At 38.2% G+C, this 20,534-nt stretch overlaps 1 protein-coding gene across 5 annotated transcripts in view; it reads right to left on the bottom strand.

The window, feature by feature from the left end:
* Positions 1-537: 537 nt before the first annotated feature.
* The window catches only part of LOC131250631 (peroxisomal ATPase PEX1), a 111,908-nt gene continuing 91,911 nt past the window's right edge, over positions 538-20,534 (bottom strand). The window contains exons 12-19 of one of the 5 annotated variants that reach the window (XR_009173417.1): positions 15,951-16,151; positions 13,063-13,188; positions 12,910-12,971; positions 12,085-12,202; positions 3,933-4,217; positions 2,328-2,385; positions 1,096-1,134; positions 538-964 (exon numbers count right to left, since the gene is read on the bottom strand). Coding sequence is in view for 3 of the 5 variants with exons in the window: in XM_058250924.1 (XP_058106907.1) it covers positions 2,347-2,385; positions 3,933-4,217; positions 12,085-12,202; positions 12,910-12,971; positions 13,063-13,188; positions 15,951-16,151 (831 nt within the window). In the remaining 2 variants the exon portion in view is untranslated. Of the gene's footprint in view, positions 1,135-2,319; positions 2,386-3,932; positions 4,218-12,084; positions 12,203-12,909; positions 12,972-13,062; positions 13,189-15,950; positions 16,152-20,534 lie in introns of all 5 variants that reach the window. The other 4 variants (XR_009173416.1, XM_058250924.1, XM_058250917.1 and 1 more) reach the window with 4 other exon arrangements.

Consider the following 20,534-nt stretch of genomic DNA (forward strand, 5'->3'; position numbering starts at 1 on the left):
GGTGATGATGACGAGGATTGATACGCTGAGCCACCACCTAGATAGAATCAGAGGACTGCAAAGGAATGATTAGCTCAAATTAGAATCATTCATCCATAGGCCTTTACTATGGATGGTCCATTGTGCAAGATTTCCTACTCATTCCGAATAAACTGATAGCATGCAAACCACATAACCAAACTCCCAATATCAATTCTGTAGTGGGCCACCATCTGTGCTATGTGCCACTTGAGCTTTAGATCTACCTCTTTTTAGCTGCCATCCCAACAACAGCAGGCTCAACAGATATATGGTGTGTATTTCACATAATTATCACAAAGGGCTCCCCATAAAGCTTTTGTTGCACCATCTCCCTCCTACTATGGCTACACGTGAGGCAGAGAACTAGGACATTCTGCATGATGAATTGAAAAGATGTAGGTGAAATTTAAGCCGTTGCAGCCTTTTTGAGGTGAAATTTGAATCATACACCAGATGACAGCTACATTTTCCAATCCCCAAATTACCCTTGACTTCATTTAAAATATCTCCCTGTCCTTTGAATATTCAAAGTTTTATTCCCTATGATATGTAATGGCAAGGGCAAAAAATGTCTAAAGCTGCCCATGTTAGATACATCATAGATGTTCTAGTTCTAATGTTTCAAATGGTATGCAAACATAAAACATCTTGCTCCAAGACCATCATCAGTCTGCAAACCGTGTTACATGTGTTGATCTTAGGAATGTTGGTTGTGGTTGATTTTTGCCCACATAAACCCCACCAATACCCACAGGGGGATCCCATGCTTTTGGCAGGGCGGTTTCTGATCTTAGCCTTATCTGCTTGAGCTATGCAGCCATGCTAACTAGACCAGGTCTGCAAGGGTTTTATTTCTTACAGCAAAGTTGATGGGCTAAGTGTTTCTGACGTGTCCAGTCTTCGATGTGTCAAGCAACTGTGCAGGCTCCCTTGCCACATAGATCTGACAGTACAAAGAGACACCTATGAGCATTTCTCACAGAGAGCTGAATGTATATGGTTTAGTATTTGCCCACAACTGAAATATGGGGTCAAGCCTCATCTCCATCAGATAGTGATTATTTGAGTTCCAACCTTGAGGTTGCCAGCCACTCATTCCTTCTCTCCCGTTACCTGCCAAGAACAAACAACTATCATGAGACGATGCAAACTTTTCAGACTTGCCAGGAGACTGGCCACATTTGCCATCATCGCTTACCTCCGGGTGATCAAAGCTGCCCATTAGGCAGTCTCCGCCATGTAGATACTAGGGCCCAGAATTCAGGCCAGTCTGCTCAACTGGTCAGCCATGCATATGTCAAATGGCGAGCATTGGCCAACTCTGCAACCACCTGCCCGTTTGATGAGTGGAGACTGGGGTGGTCTGATTTAATCACCTTGTTGGAAAAGCAACCGACTTATCCGACATTCATATTCTTGATATGAATGGGGCAGATCGCCATAGTCTATATATACTACCTTCTTAATCTGCTATCTTGATGGATCCTAGTATACACCTAACAAATAAATTTATTCCATCCATGAAAAAAGTAACTTGATCTTTTGGCACGGGGATCTACAGGTTGGGCCCACCCGATGAGTGGCTTGAATCTTGCACACGTGTGGCATGTACCACCCTAGTCCCTTGACAAGTCCAGGCATGTGGTCCAGGCATGTGTCCCATTAGCAAGGGTTAACTCATGGGCAGTGTTTTGTCATTCCTTTTCTCTCAGGGAACACAAGTAAACAAATGTGGAAGGATCTAGTGTCGAACACTCTATGAAGAATGTGAACGGTGCCCAATGCATCAATCTGTAAAAATGGGGCGCATGTTTCATTAATATATACAGTGGATCTAACCAGACCACCATGGGTGGGAGATTCATCTAAAATCTCAAAACTTGTGAACAATGACTGCATCAGGAGACTTTACATTCTGATACATCAGGGCAACAATTCCTCATTTTTCTTCCATTTTCAACCACTCCATCCCTAACAATGTGAACCATGTTAGAGACCAACCTTCGGGCTGGGCCATGCAAGGGTCTTACTACAAACAAATTAGATGATCCTAACCATACTGTAGGAAGATGGATGATTATAAGTGGGTCAAAAGTCTAAATCAATGGCCAGAAGTACTCCCATCAGATGGTTAAGAATTGTCCAATTGTATGATTTTGGGATACAGTCCACCTGCAGCAAGGCCCAGCAGATGAACCTCTGGATCTCCTACACCGGCCATGTGTAGAAGATAGATGCACAGAAAGTGCCACATACCAGATCCATTCTCAAACCAAACTACCATTTAGCTAGCCTCACTTGTTTACCACAGGATGATGGCCCAGGTTATGCTAAAGTCGCCCTTTTGCCCTTCACATCCCTTGCCTGCAAGAGAAAGAAACTAATTAGTGACATGCTTCAACATAAGAGGCAACATGAAATAAGAGAGTTGGCAGTAAGGCCCATCTTAAGGTGCAGGAAAGAAGAAGAAGAAGAAGAAGGGAAGGAGATATCTTATAGAAGCAGAGCATGCACCCAGGACACCCTATATGCTTTAAAGATTGCCAAGTGAGTGTTTCACTGCTAAGGGAAAATCTTATTGTCCTTTTTTCTCATTTTCTTTTTCTTTAGTAGCACTATTTATATGTTATTTATATGGTATTAATGTATTTTTCCTGAAAGGAATATTATTTAAAAGTATCTTAGTGATTGTTAAAAACTCCAGTCAAGGTCAAATTGTATTGGGAAGTGGGCCCCACTTGTCCTGAGGCTTTAGGAGATGGGAGCCACTAAGATACACTCCTGGTGAGCTTTTCTTTTTGCATGGTACTAACGGTAAACTTTCACCATGGATACTTCAGAACAGATGTGAGTGTCAGGTCTTCCATGGTTGATGGATCTAGAGTCTGGCATCTGTCTAACACTGACACAAGCTCGTGGTTGGATCTGAACAACTGGGGCGTGGATGAAACAAAAGGCGAATTAGTTCTACATTGACATCTAGGGTAACAATGATGCCAGCTGGAATATGGTAGACCCACTAGCTATCCATTAGAATTTGTGCATTTTCCTCATTTCCACTAGATATTAGATAATAATGATGATGATTAAGTTTTACCCAAACTGAATGCAAGGAGATAGCTAAGAAAATCCGTTTCGCTTTAGTTGTTTGCTTATTTCAATAATGCACAGGCACCTGCACACGCCACACACATGAGACACAACTTACGGTAGTGTTGACTGTTGACCCTACATGATTACTCTTAGTCTACGAGCACAACATCCAATTAGTTGGATGATGAGTTATTGCCCACATTGATGGATGTTATCGACCAATTATCACCCACTATGTGATTCCGATATACACACGCACATGTTATCATCCAGTTAGTTGGGTGTTGAGTTAACTGACCACATTGATGGATGTTATCAACCAACTATTCCCCACCTGATTATTCAATCAGACTGATTTTTGGGCTAAGTGATCTTCATGGTGGGCGCAATCAATTGGTCAGTAGGATGTCATGCACCCACTCACACACATACACACACATGCCTGTGATTATAGCAAACCTTTTATAATGTTTGTGCATACACTAATACTTGATTTTATTTTTTTTTCTTTTTTGTTACTGAAACCAAATAGATGCCCATCTCGATCTGTCGACTTTATATTTATAGGTGAAGCTAAAGGCTGGAAAATTTAAGTTCTAGGTAATCTTGACAGTATAATATAAATATGGGTGTGATCCAATGAGTGGGTCAATGCAGTGTTTCTGGGGCCCACATGCCCAACACTTGGCATGTAGTGCATGCATGATTGCAAGAGTGTTTACACCAGAACATGTTTAAGATTGGTGGGGTGGCTGCATGCACATGTGCATGCATATGTGCTCGTATGCATTTCTGGCAGAAATAAGGCATATGAAGACCTGTGCAGCGACGGATTTCTTTGAATCCAAGAATTGATTGTAGATGACATAAAGTCTCTGCTTTTCAGCTTCTGAAACAGATGGCCTTGCCTTCGTAGCAACAGACTTTAGAAGCACATCACTGATTACTGGTTTTTTTCCAGGTTTATCAACATCCCCACTTTCCAGAAGCTCATGAACTGATGCAAGCTGTGTGTCTGACAGAAGAGCCTGGAGGTCAGCACCACTAAATCCTTCCGTTATGGAAGCAATGGCTTCCAGATCAACGTCGCTAGCCAAAGGAAGCTGAGCCCATTCGTACAAGCAAAATAAACATAAAATGTCAGCTCTATATTTGAAAGAAATGAACCAAATACAAAGCAGTAAATTCAGAGACTATAATGCTTTGTTGCTTGCTTTGAGTAAACAAGAATGAATTTCTGAATGATCAATAGTGAGAAGATAAAAAAATCATGTAGGAATATGTGTTTTGCAATTGAGGAATGCTACTATGATGCATGTGCATCGTGGTTCGATGAAATGCAAATCAAAACATCTCTACAGTACATGTGGCAGTTGTGCATGGTGATCAGGGTGTTGATTTGGAGGTTTCTTTCATGTTAACAGTTCAATGTGGTAGCCATGCGCTCAGTGGCTTGAAAAAGGGGCAGTTAGTTCAGATGAGGGATGTCTTGGTTGAAGGGGCATGTCTCCTAACATCTTGATGGCCAAAGTTGTCTAGTCACTATGATTTTTGTCTTATAGGCCATCCACATGAGAGATTACCCAGTTCCACCAAATGCCATTAGTAAGAAAGTCCACAGGTTGATGAACTGCTCTTTTATAAGCAGCGTTCAGTTTATAAATTATATCAACTGATACTTTTGGTGTCACAGATTAGTGATACGAAAAAATCCTGGAATACAAAATTCCCATGTATTAATCCATGGATCAAGATCGATGTATGTGTTGTATATCCATGCCGTCCATCCATTTTGCCAACCCATTTTAGGGCATGGTCACAAAAAAGAGGCATATCCAAATCTCAGATGGACCACACAGTAGGAATTGAATTCCCACCACTAAAAACTTCTTGGGTTGGGACCAAAAAAAAAGTTTTAGATCAAGCTGCTACTTGTGTTTTTCGCTTCATCTAGGTCTATGTGACCTTATCAATAGGTTCAATGGCAAATAAACATTAGAGTGGGACCATACCCTAAAATAAACTAGAAAAACTGATGGACGGCGTGGATATATAACACATACATCAAAGTGGGCCCCATGATCTACGACACAATGCAAGTGCACTTAGTGACATACGCCGCCGGAGTATTTAAAATTTTTTTTTTAATGCTTTCCATTTTCAAAGACGAGAGAGAGAGAGAGAGAGAGAGAGAGAGAGGAGGGCTGCCACTGCAGCCAAAGAAGAATGGTTTTTTTTTTTTTTTCTTTTAAGGCTGCCGGCCCTTGACAACTGTTACGTGAACCGTAACGGTTGTTATTGTTTCCAATTTTAGGGGGTCACTGATTTAACCGTGTTGTGTAATGGTATCTGCCGTTACTGTTACGTAACGGGCGATACACCCGTAACGTAACCGTTTTTTAACACCTTTGATGGGGACATCACGCACACACGCACACGCACGCCGCCCCCCCTACGCACGTATGCAAGGAGAAGGAGGGCCCCACCGTCGATCTGGATCGATGATGACGTCCAGGGAGAGCCCCCCTAGTTAGAAGACTGAGTTTTGATTCGTTGCAGTGGGCCCGATAGTCAAATAAAGCCCATCATAAGTTCTCATGATCGTAGCCCGCTAGTCTGATTAGTCTCATATTTTAGGTTTTTCTTATTAATGTTATTTAGAATATCATGGACGGTTTAAATTACTTTGATTAGTTATTATTTGTGTTTACTTCATTTCCAAATAATAGGCTGCACACATGGCATAAGTTTTGGGGTATAGGGTTTTCTTATAAATAGGCACCCCTTGTAGGCTTTTTTTCTCATTGAAGATTAATAAAAATTTTGTGTTTTCCTGCTCCTTTCCAAGTTATGAAAACCTAATTGGGTGCGAAGCCCTCCCTTCTTCGAAGGGCTAACTACCGTGGTGCGAAGCCACATCTATCCCGATTCGCCCCCATCCTCTACCATCCATTCTTCTCATCTCATACAATCATCTACACCTCGAATCAGTCATCTATTGCAGCAATTCTTCTCCCCACAACAGAACTTCAGAATCTGGCCTTGCAGGAGGGCTGAAACTTCGGCGGATCACCACGCACAGACCGCATCTCGGATCGAGCTGAAATTCAAGGATTTTGGAGTCCTCCCCTGGCTGACCAGACCCTTGAAGTTGGTTTGGGTAATTGGGGCCCACTCGCACATGCAGCCAGGCTCCTGCACACATGCGTCAGGCCTGGCCTGTTGTCCGCACGCGCGGGCTATCGATCGGTTCAAGTTTCCTCTTTATTTCACCCCTCTCATACCTGTTTTTCATAGCCCTAACCCTAAATTGCATTATTCTTAATTTGTTTGCCCCTTTTCTTACCCTAGGGTTCTTAGAATTGAATTGGTGAATCCCTTGGATTGGGGACAAATTGTTGTGCCTGTGTGGATGAGTTTGACCTTCCTTTGAGTGTCGTTTGGTCCATAATTTTTATCGATCCAGCCCTAGCATGTGTAGGCCTGGACCTGCACAGATTCCCCTTGCTTGAATGTTTGAACTCTTGTGTGGGATGTGGAAATTTTATGTGAACGTTTCTGAATTAGTTTGATCTAAAGCCTGAGATCTTGCATATCATAGTTAATTTTCATGTCCTGCATCAACCTTGACTAGGGATTTTGAAGATTTTAATGCCCTGGGTAGTCGTTCTGTCCAAAACTATTGCAAAAGGATGTTTGTTGGACTAAATTACCTTTGGCCTTTTTTGACCAAGGTCCATTTTTCCAATGAGTTGACACTACAAAGTTTCTACGCATGGATTTTAATACATACAATATTTATAGTGTTAAAAAGGTTGTTGCAAATCAGGTAACGGCTGGAAAAAGGCAAATTACAACCAATGTTTTTTCTCATGTTATAGAGTAGAAGGGCATGTTTGTACGTAAATACAATTATTCTTTTAGCCCTAGCAATTACTTTAATATGTAACTTACTTGTATCTTTGAACATTAAATCTATACAATATGCAACGCATGGAGTCTGAAATAAACAACGTTACTTCTCCATAAGAAGGTGACTGACAACCACATAGGAGGTTGCATTGTCTGTGATAACCTGGACATCATATTCTTTTCCTATTTTGATCAATTTATACTATCTAATAATTTAAAATAATATTTAGTAGTGTGGGAATGGGTTGATGCATCCATAGACTTAGGAAACACAATCCCGGCCGGACATTTCACAAGAAAGTTAATCAGTGTCCGATTGGATTTATTGGTCCATTCATCGGCCATTAGAGTACATCCATACATTTTCCACACCTCTTTATATTCGATGATAAAACTTCTAGTAAACTCAATCTTTGTTTTAGGCAAGTCTCCCTACTTCATGATATAAAGAAGGCTTTAGTCCAACTCCAAATTGACTTGTTGCTTCAATACTTTGAAGCTCTTGAATTTAACAATATTAAAAGTAACAACGGCTTGGTATAACCATTTAGCAATATATTAGATCGTAGTTTTCCTATCTTTATTTTTAAAATGGTTTTCTAGTGTTTTTGTTTGAGCAGGTTCTTTACCCCTTTGGTTTACCACGTACTCGAGATGTAGTCTCAACCATTTATCTAATGGTCCATGCCTAAGATATCTTTTGAGTGCCAGTGGTCTAGAGTGTCCAGTTCCGGTTGACATAGGGGTAGAATGATCATTTGCATCAACATCCACATCAATCTATTCATATGCTTCTTGTTCTATAAACTCTTTTCTAAGTACCTAATCGTCAGGCCTTTTTCTAGCGTGTTTCTCCAAGTACTCCATGATTTCATAATGAATCTCCAAAGTAACATTGGGACATGCTCTTGCATTTGATCCCGGGATGTGCGCAAGGTGTTGCTTGTGCCATCCAATGCCACTGGCACTTACAAACCCACAAAGCTCATACACTATGTAGGACTTTTCAGTTTCCAGCTTGGGTTTCAAAGAAGAGGATTGGGAAGAAGAGGACATAATGAGAGAATCTAGTTCTACTTATACATGTGTGTCTTTGTGATAACACTGAGTTGATCAGTAAACAAGTCTTTACCAGTGTTTTAAATATTGATGATATCGGCCGATATATCCCATGATATTTCTTGTATCCCACTTGTGCGATATGAAATGCACAAGTAGTGGGATGTATCCCACATGTTCCATCTGGTGAGCATTTTTTTTTTTCTTCTGTAAATCATGTTTAAATCAATGTCAAATTGTTACGAATCCATGTTTTTTCATGTTTTGCATGAAAAATCATGGATTGGATTTTGAGACTTGGAGAAGGACCAAGTTGCGGAAAATTGAAAAAAAAAAAAATCCCAATTTCTCGCAAATCGGTTGCAATCTTTGTGTCCAAACATAAAATCAAACATGTATATAACCTAATTTAGTGATTATTTTTTCTTTTAAATGTATTGCTTGTGTTTCCACACGTCTTCTGACATTTATAAATTATACGAATAAACTTTGAATATACTTGCATAATTTCAATTAGACAACGCATAGATTAGGGCCCCATACAAAGAAAACCTATTATGTGCAGTTGTTTTTTTATAATGTTTTGATTTGTAACTATGTATTGATGTCTTTTTTAACAATCAATGAAATTTCATTGAAAAAATCGACCAATTTCCAATGTTTCCAACAACAACGATACATTATGCGATACAACCAATATTTCCCATGCGATAACCGATACGTATCCGTATGCCAACGGCGCAATACGTAATGCGATACCAATATTTCGAACACTGGTTGTAGCCTTGCCCTTGTAACTTGTTGGAGTTCTAGCCTCATATTGTAGACTTGTAGTTGTACTTGCAACTTGAAAGAGTGAGAGTACTCTTGAATCTCTCGAGTCTTGATTGTTGATTCTTGAAAGAGTGAGTATTGGACTCTTGAATGATTCCTTGAAACTTGAAAGAGTGAGACTAGAGAGTGTTAATTCTTGAAACAAAAATGATGAAACTTGAAAGAGATAATGAGTCTATGACTTATGAGAGAAAAGACAAAAAGGTGAGAAAGTAAAAGAGAGAGAAAGAGAGTCTTGAACTTTTGATTCTTGAAAGACTCAGAGTCTTGACCTCTTGAGAGAGAGAGAGAGAGAGCCGGGGGGGGGGGTTCCCCCCCTTTATATTATTAATAAAAAACAAAATATAAAAAAATACCCTCACTAATAATGTTCATATTCCAAACAAGTCCTAATCCAATATAAACACTAAATATAAAAGAGAAATAATCTAAGTGGGCCGGACAATTGGAGGGGATACTTTGAACAATGGATAGAAGGGAGAAAGATCGATTAGATTAGCAACGAGGATGCTCTGGTATGAGGGAGAAAGATCGATTAGATTAGCAATGAGGATGCTCTGGTACGAGAGAGAGAGAGAGAGAGAGAGAGAGAGAGAGAGAGAGAGAGATGAACTCTTGATTCTTGAAACTTGAAAGACTGAGAAGTCTTGACCACTTGATTCTTGATTCCTTGAAACTTGAAAGAGCCTCACTTTGAATTGATCATTGAATGAGACTAGAGAGTTGGATGAAACGAGAGTTTTTGAGAGAGAGATTAGGTGAGAGAAAAAGAGTAAGAGAGCAAGAGCATTAGAGTAACGAAAGAGGGGGGCATATTTATAGGAAAAAAGGGAGAGTTGAAAAAAGAAAAGAGTCCCAATGGCTAGAAATCTAACGATTGGGAGGTTAAGCGATTGGCCGATGGCATAACCGCATAAAAATGGCTTATGTATGCGATTGCATGAGTGCCAATGGTTGTCCAAATTTGTGTATGCAATCGCATGTGACAGTGCTGAATATAACAAAAATGTACCTTCCTTTAATCAAACACTTAGCATCACATCAAAGTGATTTTTTGGAGGGGTGGCAATAAAAGGCGGGCCGCGGATGATGTACAATGATCGAACCTTTTATCATATAAAAATGGACTATCAATTTCCTAATCATGGATCAGATGGTTAGGATGGTGCGGTCAAAGTGAATTTTTGGGAGTAATGTGCGATGAAAGCTGGCCCCACATGATGGACAATCCATATTAATGGTTAAGTATTTAGAAAAATCAATATGGACAGTGTATTTTCATAGCCATTGGTCAGTTGGTTATGATTCAAAGTCACTTTTAAGAATCATGTGCAATCAAAGGTGGCCCCACATGATAGACATAAATATGAACTGTCCATCTTCCTAGCAATTGATCCAAAATTTAGGCCAATCCATTCATCATGTGGCCCAATTGATGAATGACTTAGATCTACCACACATGTTTTCCACTTGTAAAATAGGTGTCTTAAAAACAGAATTTAAACTTTTCCCAAGATTCGCCAATGATAACCAAATAGATTTCAGACTTTCCCTCAGAGCTGCCAGTCTCAACCAAATAGAATTAACAATATCTGGAAAACGTTTACCATTTCCTGGGGCTTTATCGAGAAAGATAAAAACCAAAGAATAAAATTCCATAGCAACCAGGTCTCTCCTCTTGGCTCAGTGGTAGACACTGTGTGTCTCATATATGAGGTCAAGGGTTCGAGAACCCGTGCGTGCATGGGGCGGTAGTGTGTGTTTCTCACCTTTCAATTTTTATTTTTATTTTTTTCCATAGCAACCTTTGGATACGTGGAATCCAAGGGAAAAGAAAGGAATTTTTTTTATATATCAAATGATGATTTCATGAGACCTATTAAAATTGGACTCCAATATCGACTTCTTGTTTGAATAGCAAGTGGAGATCTCATATTCCTCTCACAATACTAATCACCTAGTTTCTTGTGTCAAGAATCCAAATTATGGATAAGTGTAATGACTGTTGAGTGGAATTCTCCCGTTTCTTGGCTATCCAAACAACACAAATAATCAAATCAAAGGAAAACCCTTTTCCTTTCTCCAGTGTTTGGCATGGAATCCATGGTTTCCAAACATGGCCATAAGACTACGATACATACAATATTTCTCAATGTTCCCATGATGTTCCATATCCCAAGGGTGCAATACATGGTCAGATACCGATGCATAAAACATTGCTCAGATCTATCCGGCTCCTTCTCATGTGATGCATGAACTGGATGCCTCATGTACTTGGAAAATTACAAATAAATGTATCCACCTGTACATGTATTCTCTAATCTCCTTCAGTTACTAGTTACCTAATTTTCTCATCTGGTAGGCTTCACTCAGAATTAGATACATTCCAAAAAATTAAATGGCTGTCCCACCCAAGGTTTTTAATAACGGTAATGGTGGCAGCCTTCCCCCTCCCCCTTTTAATGGTGCTGTTATCGCCATTCCTTTAAAAAAGGAAAAAAAGAAAAAAGAAAAAAAGGGTATGGGCTTTGTTACAGGCCAGCACAAGCTTCTTTTTTTTTTCCCGTAACGGCCGTTATAGCCCCCTAACGCGTAACAGTTGCCCCCATTACCATTACATAACAGCCGTTAAATAACCATTTTTTAATACCTTGGTCCCACCTCAGATCAACAGCATTAGATTCTCACTGATTGGACACTGTTACGTGGAAACCTAACCTTCAAATTTGACAACAGGAAATAATATAAAGCAACAGTGGGCATTGAATGGCATAGTTCTACCTAATCATCGAACAGTCATCCATCCACAGTGGTACCCACCTGACCAAAAGTCCAGCCATGGCATATGATACAACATTTCCAAGTGAAGGGGATTAGTGCACACCTGCATTAAGAGGTTCCTCCTATGCTATTTATTTATGTTCTTTCTGTTGGAACTAAGGTTATAGAAGCTTGAAACCACATTCTCTCTGCATCCTCGACAAGCAATATGTGTTAGCTAGATTGCACGGTATTTGTCTTGGAAGTACTTTTGCATGGCCACTTTTATTCTTCACGGATTTCATAGCTTTCTTTCCAGTTCAGGGAAACAAAAGAACATTCTATAATCAATCAACAACAAACACCACCTACAAAGGAGTGCATCATTAGATTGGCACTACAAACCTCTCTGGAAAGAACTGTCAGAATATCCACCCGCTCACGCCACGATGGAAAATCACAGAACAGAAGGCGGTCAAGTCTTCCAGGTCGCAATAGTGCAGCATCAAGTAGATCTGGTCGACTGTTTCATGGTGAAGATCAATATGTCAATAAACTCACAGACGACAGAAAATAAAGAAAGCAGTAATGAAAAATAGTAGAAAATCTCTCCCATGTATGTGAGGCTCACAATGAAACCTACAATGGAGGTTTGCTAATCTCATACGCGTCTATGAGTGGTGCTAATCTCATACGTGTGCACAAGGAAGGCCCTCAATACACCATCACATGTGAAGCCTCCATGCCAAACAATAGAAAATCTCTCCCATGTATGTGTGGCTCACAACTGATGAATGAACGGGTCTGATTTTCAGGGCAGGCCATCTATATGGTGCTGCTTAGATCTTGCACCCAGGGGCCACATCGGCACATGAGATGGTGTATGGAGTGGATCCCTTGTGCATGTGTTGGACAAGCAAGCCCCACTATTATGATACTATCTTTTGATAGTGGCATAAGATAATTACTGACAATAGCAATTTCATGTAGCAAGAACATTGCAGGTACCACACAGAGGAGTTGCTTTCTAAGTAGTAGCCAAGAAAGCCCCTCTACTATGATACTATCTTCTGAGAGTTGCTTTCAATGCCTGTAAGTTGCTTTCTCAATGCCTAAAAAACGGAAGAGAAAAATCTGATTTTCAAATGATCTGTACATTAACTGTTTGAAGAACCCATGCATAGAAACACTGTGGGTTCCTGACAAGAGAGATGTTTAAAGAGGACAGACCTAGTTGCAGCAAACACAAATACACCTGTGAGGGCTTCAACACCATCTAGTTCAGTTAGAAGCTGCAAACAAAGAAATACTAAACCATGGTGAGTGTGAAATTGAGGGAAAAAGAACTGGTAATCAGATCAATAAAGGATACAAAGAATCAACCTGGTTAACTACACGATCAGTAACTCCAGTATTGTCATGCCCTCTCTTTGGTGCGATAGAGTCAAACTCATCAAAAAATAATAGGCAAGGTGCAGCAGAAGCTGCTTTTGAGAATATATCACGAACCTATGTCAAAAGAACAAAAAGGAGTATGATTAACTCGCATTAACCATTTTTTTTTTTAATTACATGCAAGGTTTAGAACCCAAAAACTCAAGTCTGACCCAACAAGTATGCATCAAATGGAAGCTTGGTCCAGGATTGAATCAATTCTCTAAAGGTGGATGCAGTGTTTGAAGTATCGGTATTGCTACAAGTTCGCTGGCCAGGGATAATGAAACAATATCGATATCGCCAATAATATCGTTGATAACCGGAAATGTGGGGAAACATGGGAAAAACGGTAGAATTTTTAGCGAAACTTAAGGAGATGTTAAAATGTACATATTTGCATATTTAGAATTTTTTAAAAAAAAAAATTGCAAAAAGAATGCATAATAACAAGTTTCCATTTAATGGGGCCTTAAAAGCATGTGTTGTTGTAAGAAATCAATCCAACCATCCCATCCGACCTATTTAACCATCCAACCTTCCATTCAAACATTCATCGATATTGCAAAATATCAACAACATATGATATTTCACAAAGAAATCATCACAATTGGAAAGGAAACGAAAGATTGTGGTCTCAATATTGCATATATTGCGATATCAATAATATCGAGATATTATTAATATTATCAATGACAAATTGAACACTACATACAACCATGTGCCAATGAAAAAAAATAAAAAAAAATTTCTAATAAACAAAAATTTGATGATATCAATATGTTGGCGATATTATTGAAATATCGTCGATACACTTATGATAGAAGCATTACCTAGAATTTACATAGTAAAAAATATTGGCGATACATTGCCGATATTGATGCATTGGCAATACAAGCGACACAGAGAATTTACATAATTGAAAATAGTGGCGATTACATTAGTGATATTGATGCGTTGGCGATACTTAGCAATATATTGCTAATACCTAAAATTTTAGATACTACCAATGTTATGGTATCGCTACCCGTGTTATCGGTATTGCTAAGCTGGAGATGAAGATAATATCAGAGATATCTCGATACTATCGGAGATATTTCGAACACTGGCAATGTTGAAGTATCGGTATCGCTACAAGTTTCGCTAGCCGGGGATACGGAAACAATATCGATATCGTTAATAATCGGAAATGGAGGAAAACATGGGAAAATGGTAGAAGTGAAACTTTAGGAGATGCTAAAATACACATATTTGCATATTTAGAAATAAAAAATTTGCAAAAAGAATGTATACACAATAAGTTTCCATTTAATGGGGCCTTAAAAGCATGTGTTGTTGTAAGAAACAGTCTAACCATCCCATTGATCCCATCTAACCATCCATTCAAACATCCATCGATATTATAGAATATCAACAACTCACAATATTTTGCCAGGAAATCATCAACAACGGGAAAGAAAACGAAAGCTTATGGCCTTGATATCGAGCATGTTGCGATAACGATAATATTGAGATATTATCACTATTAGCAATGATAAATTGAAAACAACATACAACAATGTGCTCATAAAAAAATTTGAAATAGAATTTTTTTTTTTGAATAAACAAACTTTCTGTAATACCTCTACATTGATGAAATTATTGAAATATCTCCGATACACTTGTGATACAAGTGTCATTACATAGTCGAAAATATTGGCAATACATTAGTGATATCGATACATTGGCAATACAAGCAACGCCTGGAATTTACACAATTAAAAATATTGGCGATATCGATATGTTGGCGATACTTAGCGATGCATTGCTGATGTTTGGAATTTCTAATACTACCGATGTTATCGGTATTGCTACTAGTGTTATCGGTATCGCCAAGCTAGAGATAACGATAATATCGGAGATATTATCTGATATTATCGATAATATCGGAGATAATTCAAACAATGCATATATGTGACTGAGTAGGTAATTTCTCTAAACTGTGAGGGCATATCATGTACTAGTGATACAACTGAAGATTTGGGCCATAAGATTCTGTTTTAGACGTCTATCTACATTACTTTCTGGCATGCAATGCAAGTATGCACGGCTGCCGCCATTTTCCATTCGGAAACATCAAGACCATAAGACTGAATCACTTTGATCAACAGGCCTCTTCATGTGAGGGTCTCTAAAGTATACTTCACACATGTTGCCCTTTTAATGTCATCTCAAGAAAATTTTGGTACCAATTCAATTTTGCACAGGAAACATCTCAAAATGATTGGTGCTGTATTTTTTTACACAAAAGGAGAGACTCGTGACATGCATGAAGTCGGCCACATGTGCCTATTGGATATAGGCAATTGATAAATTTCTTTTCTACCCGTCCATTTTCCTCAAATGAGTGGGGACTACAGCACCAAAATCTGTCATTAGTTTTCTTCAGGCTTCGTACAACTATAGATGGGCCTGATTTATGGCCAGTGCATTTTCACCATCCTTTCCACAATGATTGGGGCATTGGGCCGATCACACACAGCCATGTTGATGCATTTCTGAGATTCACCTCCAATCTCTCCTTATATGAACCACTGTAGGATTTATGTTACAAAATCATCATGAACCCATAACCATAATGATTAAAATAAGCAGTTACGATGCTTCAGTGGATACTGGAGAGTGCTGGTGATCAAGAGAAGAGTAGGATGAACATCATATGAAGTATGTAAAGTCACACACACCCACTTGAACAGAAATAACATTCCACAAAAGCAGATCATCCATGTAGGAAAAGGAAAAGTAAAAAACTTCAGTTCTGATTAATGATATTCATCGGGAGGCTTCCAGGCTCTTACAGCTTGCTCAGAAGCACCAATGTATTTGTTCAGCAGCTCAGGCCCTTTCACTGATATAAATCTTAGGGAACAAGCAGCAGCAGCAGCTCCAACAATGTGAGTTTTGCCACATCCAGGAGGGCCATACAAGAGAATATTTGACCTTAACCTTAAAGGAGCATGTGCAAAGATATTAGGGAATTTTGAAGGTAATTCAACCATCTGCCATGGCAAAGGAACAAATATTAGTAAAAGAAATGATCAGTGACACGTTACACAAATAAAGAAGGGGCTGTAGGGTGTAGTTAAAACAATCCAATCAGAATAATATATAGAAGCTCCACACAAGGTGGTATATCAATGCAGTAAAAAACTGATCTTTTTCTAGTTTTGTATACAGCTTGACTTTAATAAATACATAATTTACCAAAATTAGGAGTAAAAAGCGAAAACCCACAGAAAATGACAGGCAACCAGTATCCAGATAAACCTCGGTTCATTTAAGCAACGTTAATCATGAGCAAACATACTTTTTAAAACAGGATCTCCGGAGTCAAATTCTGGAAATATTCATAATACGTCGCCAAGGCAAGGGAAAGACTTGCAGCATGAAATCAGCATATGACCCCAATTTCTTTCAGATGGATTGCATGATTATGTTTTTGGCTACTTTGACACCATCACATGCTTTATTCTAACAGGGAAATAATACTGGATTCTCCAATTCAACCTTTGTTGACCCAAATGCTAAAGAAAAATGCCATCAATTTCTATCCTAACAAATTGGCCAAATTGCTGTAACTAGTTAAAAGTAAACACCAATGTGAGATAAACTAATTGTGGCTTCAAATCTTACCATAAAGGAGTTTCCTTTTGTTTTCCATTCAACCTTCTCCATAGTGTTTATGTAACACATGCATGTAACATGATGTTGGTGAAGTCATCAGAAATTTTAACATCACCAGCAGTGCCATCAGAATAGTACGATACACAATATCAACTGTACGATTCATACTGTATGGTATGATTGTGCGATTTGAACTGTACACCTGAATTGCAAATTTTAAATAATCGTACTGTTATTGTATGAATCGTTTCAAATCATGTAGACTGAGTAAATGGGCCTAAAAATTACATAAAAAATCATTTTAAAAAATTATTCATTTATTCTTCTTTCTTTTTACCCTTTTGCTTATAAAACATAAAAAAGGCTCTCCCCTATTAAAAGTATCCTCATTGCCTTTTTTAGAAAGAGAGGAGATTTGAGGATTTTGATATTCAAAAATCCAAAACAAAGAAATCAAGAGATCTTTCTAATTACTCAATGCAATCAAATGCCTTCTCCTCCAATGCGATTATACACTCAAGAAACGTACAGAAGAACGACATTACTAGAGGAATCTTGTATGTTTTTTAAGGTAAAGTTATTGAGACTCAACAAAAGAAAACAAAGGACAGACTTCTCCTTTATTATCATGATATATATATATACCGTATACATGTTCTCAATTGATAATATCACAATATGTATTACTTTTCTTGGTGCATGTTATGTTGATGGGAAAATGGAAGATTGATGTATTGTTTCAGATGTTTTCGACATTTTTTTAAAAGAAATAAGAAAAATCTTATGATTTACGATATGATTTGCAATTTGACACGATTTGACCCTGATTATGATTTTCAATACGACAATGATTTTGACAACATTGATGAGATTGTCACGGTAATCACGTAATTGTCCACAAGCACACATGCATTCACAATCCATGCATACAAGAACACATACATATTTACTCACGTCCCCATGCACATGCCTTCTGGAATGCTCGTTTAGGGTATCCTTCTGTTAGAAACCTCTTGAGTGTAAGACATGTGAATTGTCTGAACATATTCGTCCTGTCTTTTTGTCATCCAGCATAGAAATTGGAAGCCATTTGACGTTATTCATTTTGATGTATGGAGGCCTGCCTGGGTTATTTCATAGTCTGGGTAGCTGTAATGTGTTGTTCGTTGATGATTACAGTTGTTATACAGAGGTTTATCTGTTTAAAACCCAGGATGTGACAGATGAAATTTGGAGTATTGTGGAGAAGATAACTCTTGTATTCCATTAGACAAGAACATATACACTATTAGCCGTATTTTACACTATCTACACTTCCTATATAGGGATCTTCACACAGCTGTATGCACACAAGCATTTGTCTTCGTCTTTCTATACAGGATGAAGGTTTCCAAATGATTACATTGTTTCATCCTGTAGTAAACCAAGTTTAGTTGTTTAATAAAATCACTTATGTCAGATGATGGTAATGGCAAGTATTTGTCTCATGAATATCAACATTTTTTACAGGAACAGGGCATTTAGTCGTTCACATATTTTCAATAATATCGCCAATGTATTGAGATCATCAAAATTTTGTTTATTAGAAATTTTTTATTTCATGGGCACATGGTTGTATGTAGTGTTCAATTTGTTATTGATAATATTGATAATATTTTGATATTATCGATATCGCAACATGCGCGATATTGAGACCACAATCATTTGTTTCCTTTCCAATTGTTAATGATTTCTTAGTGAAATATCATGTGTTGTTGATATTTTGCAATATCGATGGATGTTTGGATGGGTTGGATGGTTAAATAGGCCGGATGGGATGGTTGGACCGATTTCTTACAACAACACATGCTTTTAAGGCCCCATTAAATGGAAACTTGTTATGTATTCATTCGTTTTGTAATTTTTTAATTTCTAAATATGCAAATATGTACATTTTAACATCTCCTGAAGTTTCGCTGAAAATTCCACTGTTTTTCCCATGTTTCCCTGCATTTCCGGTTATCAACAATATTTTTGGCGATATCGATATTGTTTCCATATCCCTGGCCAATGAAACTTGTAGCGATACCAATACTTCGAACATTGGATAATATTGATAAATGATAATATCTCGATATTATCGATATCGCAATATGCGCGATATTGAGACCACAATCTTTCGTTTCCTTTCCAATTGTTGATGATTTCTTGATGAAATATCATGTGTTATTGATATTTTGCAATATTGATGGATGTTTGGATGGTTAAATAGGCCAGATGGGATGGTTAGACTAATTTCTTACAACAACACATGCTTTTTAAGGCCCCATTATATGGAAACTTGTTATATATGCATTCTTTTTGCAATTTTGTTTATTTCTAAATATGTACATTTTAACATCTCTTGAAGTTTCACTGAAAACTCCACTGTTTTATCCATGTTTCCCCGCATTTCCGGTTATCAACAATATTATCGTCGATATCGATATTGTTTCCGTATCCCTAGTCAGCGAAACTTGTAGCGATACTGATACTTCGAACACTGCCTATGGTCTAACTAAAGTTATGGCCTCGATAGAGTGGAATGACAGAAAAGGATTCACGTAGCCGACCCAATTACTCGCTATAAGGCTTAGATGATGAGTGAAGAAATATCCCATGGAGACCATGTCTTTACTTGAGTGAAGAAATGCATCAATTATCTAGAGATATTCACACTTATGGCTGAGATGATTTTTTTCAAAAGATAATGGCTATGATGACTTCCAACTAATAAGTCATGGGTCTTCATCTATTTGATGTTAAAAACGCATTTCTGCATGAGTGCACGGTGAGCTGCAAAACATTTACATCTCTTTTTCAAGGTTTTTAGAACCGGGGGAGCACAGAAAAGTATTTTGGATGAAAAAGGCAATAATGACCTTAAATAGTCTCCTTGGCCTTGGCTTAATAGATTCAGCAAAGCTGTTATGGTTTCTTTCACTGCCATTCTAATCATTCCATGTTTGTTAAGAGGAGAAATAAAAGTTTAAAAATTCCATTTGTATGTATCCATTCTAATCATTTTGTTGATATCATTGTTACAAGAAAAGATGAAGAGTCAATACTTGAAGTTAAGAAGTACTTGGGATGAATGTTTCCCATCAAGGACTTCGATCCATTGTGATATTTTTCGGGTATAGAACTGACAAGGTAAAAAAGAAGGATCTATATCTCCAAGTGCAAATATACCCCAGATTTGTTACGTGATACTAGTTTCTTAGGTGCTAAACCGGCTAATTCCCCTATTGATGCTAATCATAAATTAGACACCAAGCAAGGGAGAACCCGCTGAGGATGTGGTTGCTTATAAAACATTGGTTGGCAAGCTAATTTACGTGATGATTACCCATCTTTGATACAATAGCATGTTGAAAAAATTTCTTCTTATCAAAGATTGGTTTGTATGCTAAAAATTAACTGAAAAGTGCCCGTTTTGCATATATTATGCTGTGCGGTTGTTAGCCAGCTTATGCACAATCCTCATGCATCTCATATGGAAGTTGGCTGTCAGACTCTTTGGCACTTGAAAAGCTTCTACAGGCCATGGTTTTCTCTATGCTCCTCATGGTCATCTTTCTGTTTTAGCATACTTTCATGAGCCGGTTCAATTAGGTATCAATGATCACCATATGGTTATTGCACTTCTTTGTTGGATAAAAGTAGGTCACTTGCAGAAGTAAGAAGCACTTCTTTGTTGGATAAAAGTAGGTCACTTGCAGAAGTAAGAAGCAGTCCGT

This window comes from Magnolia sinica, chromosome 1, assembly GCF_029962835.1.
Source record: "Magnolia sinica isolate HGM2019 chromosome 1, MsV1, whole genome shotgun sequence".
Classification (NCBI taxonomy): Eukaryota; Viridiplantae; Streptophyta; class Magnoliopsida; order Magnoliales; family Magnoliaceae; genus Magnolia; species Magnolia sinica.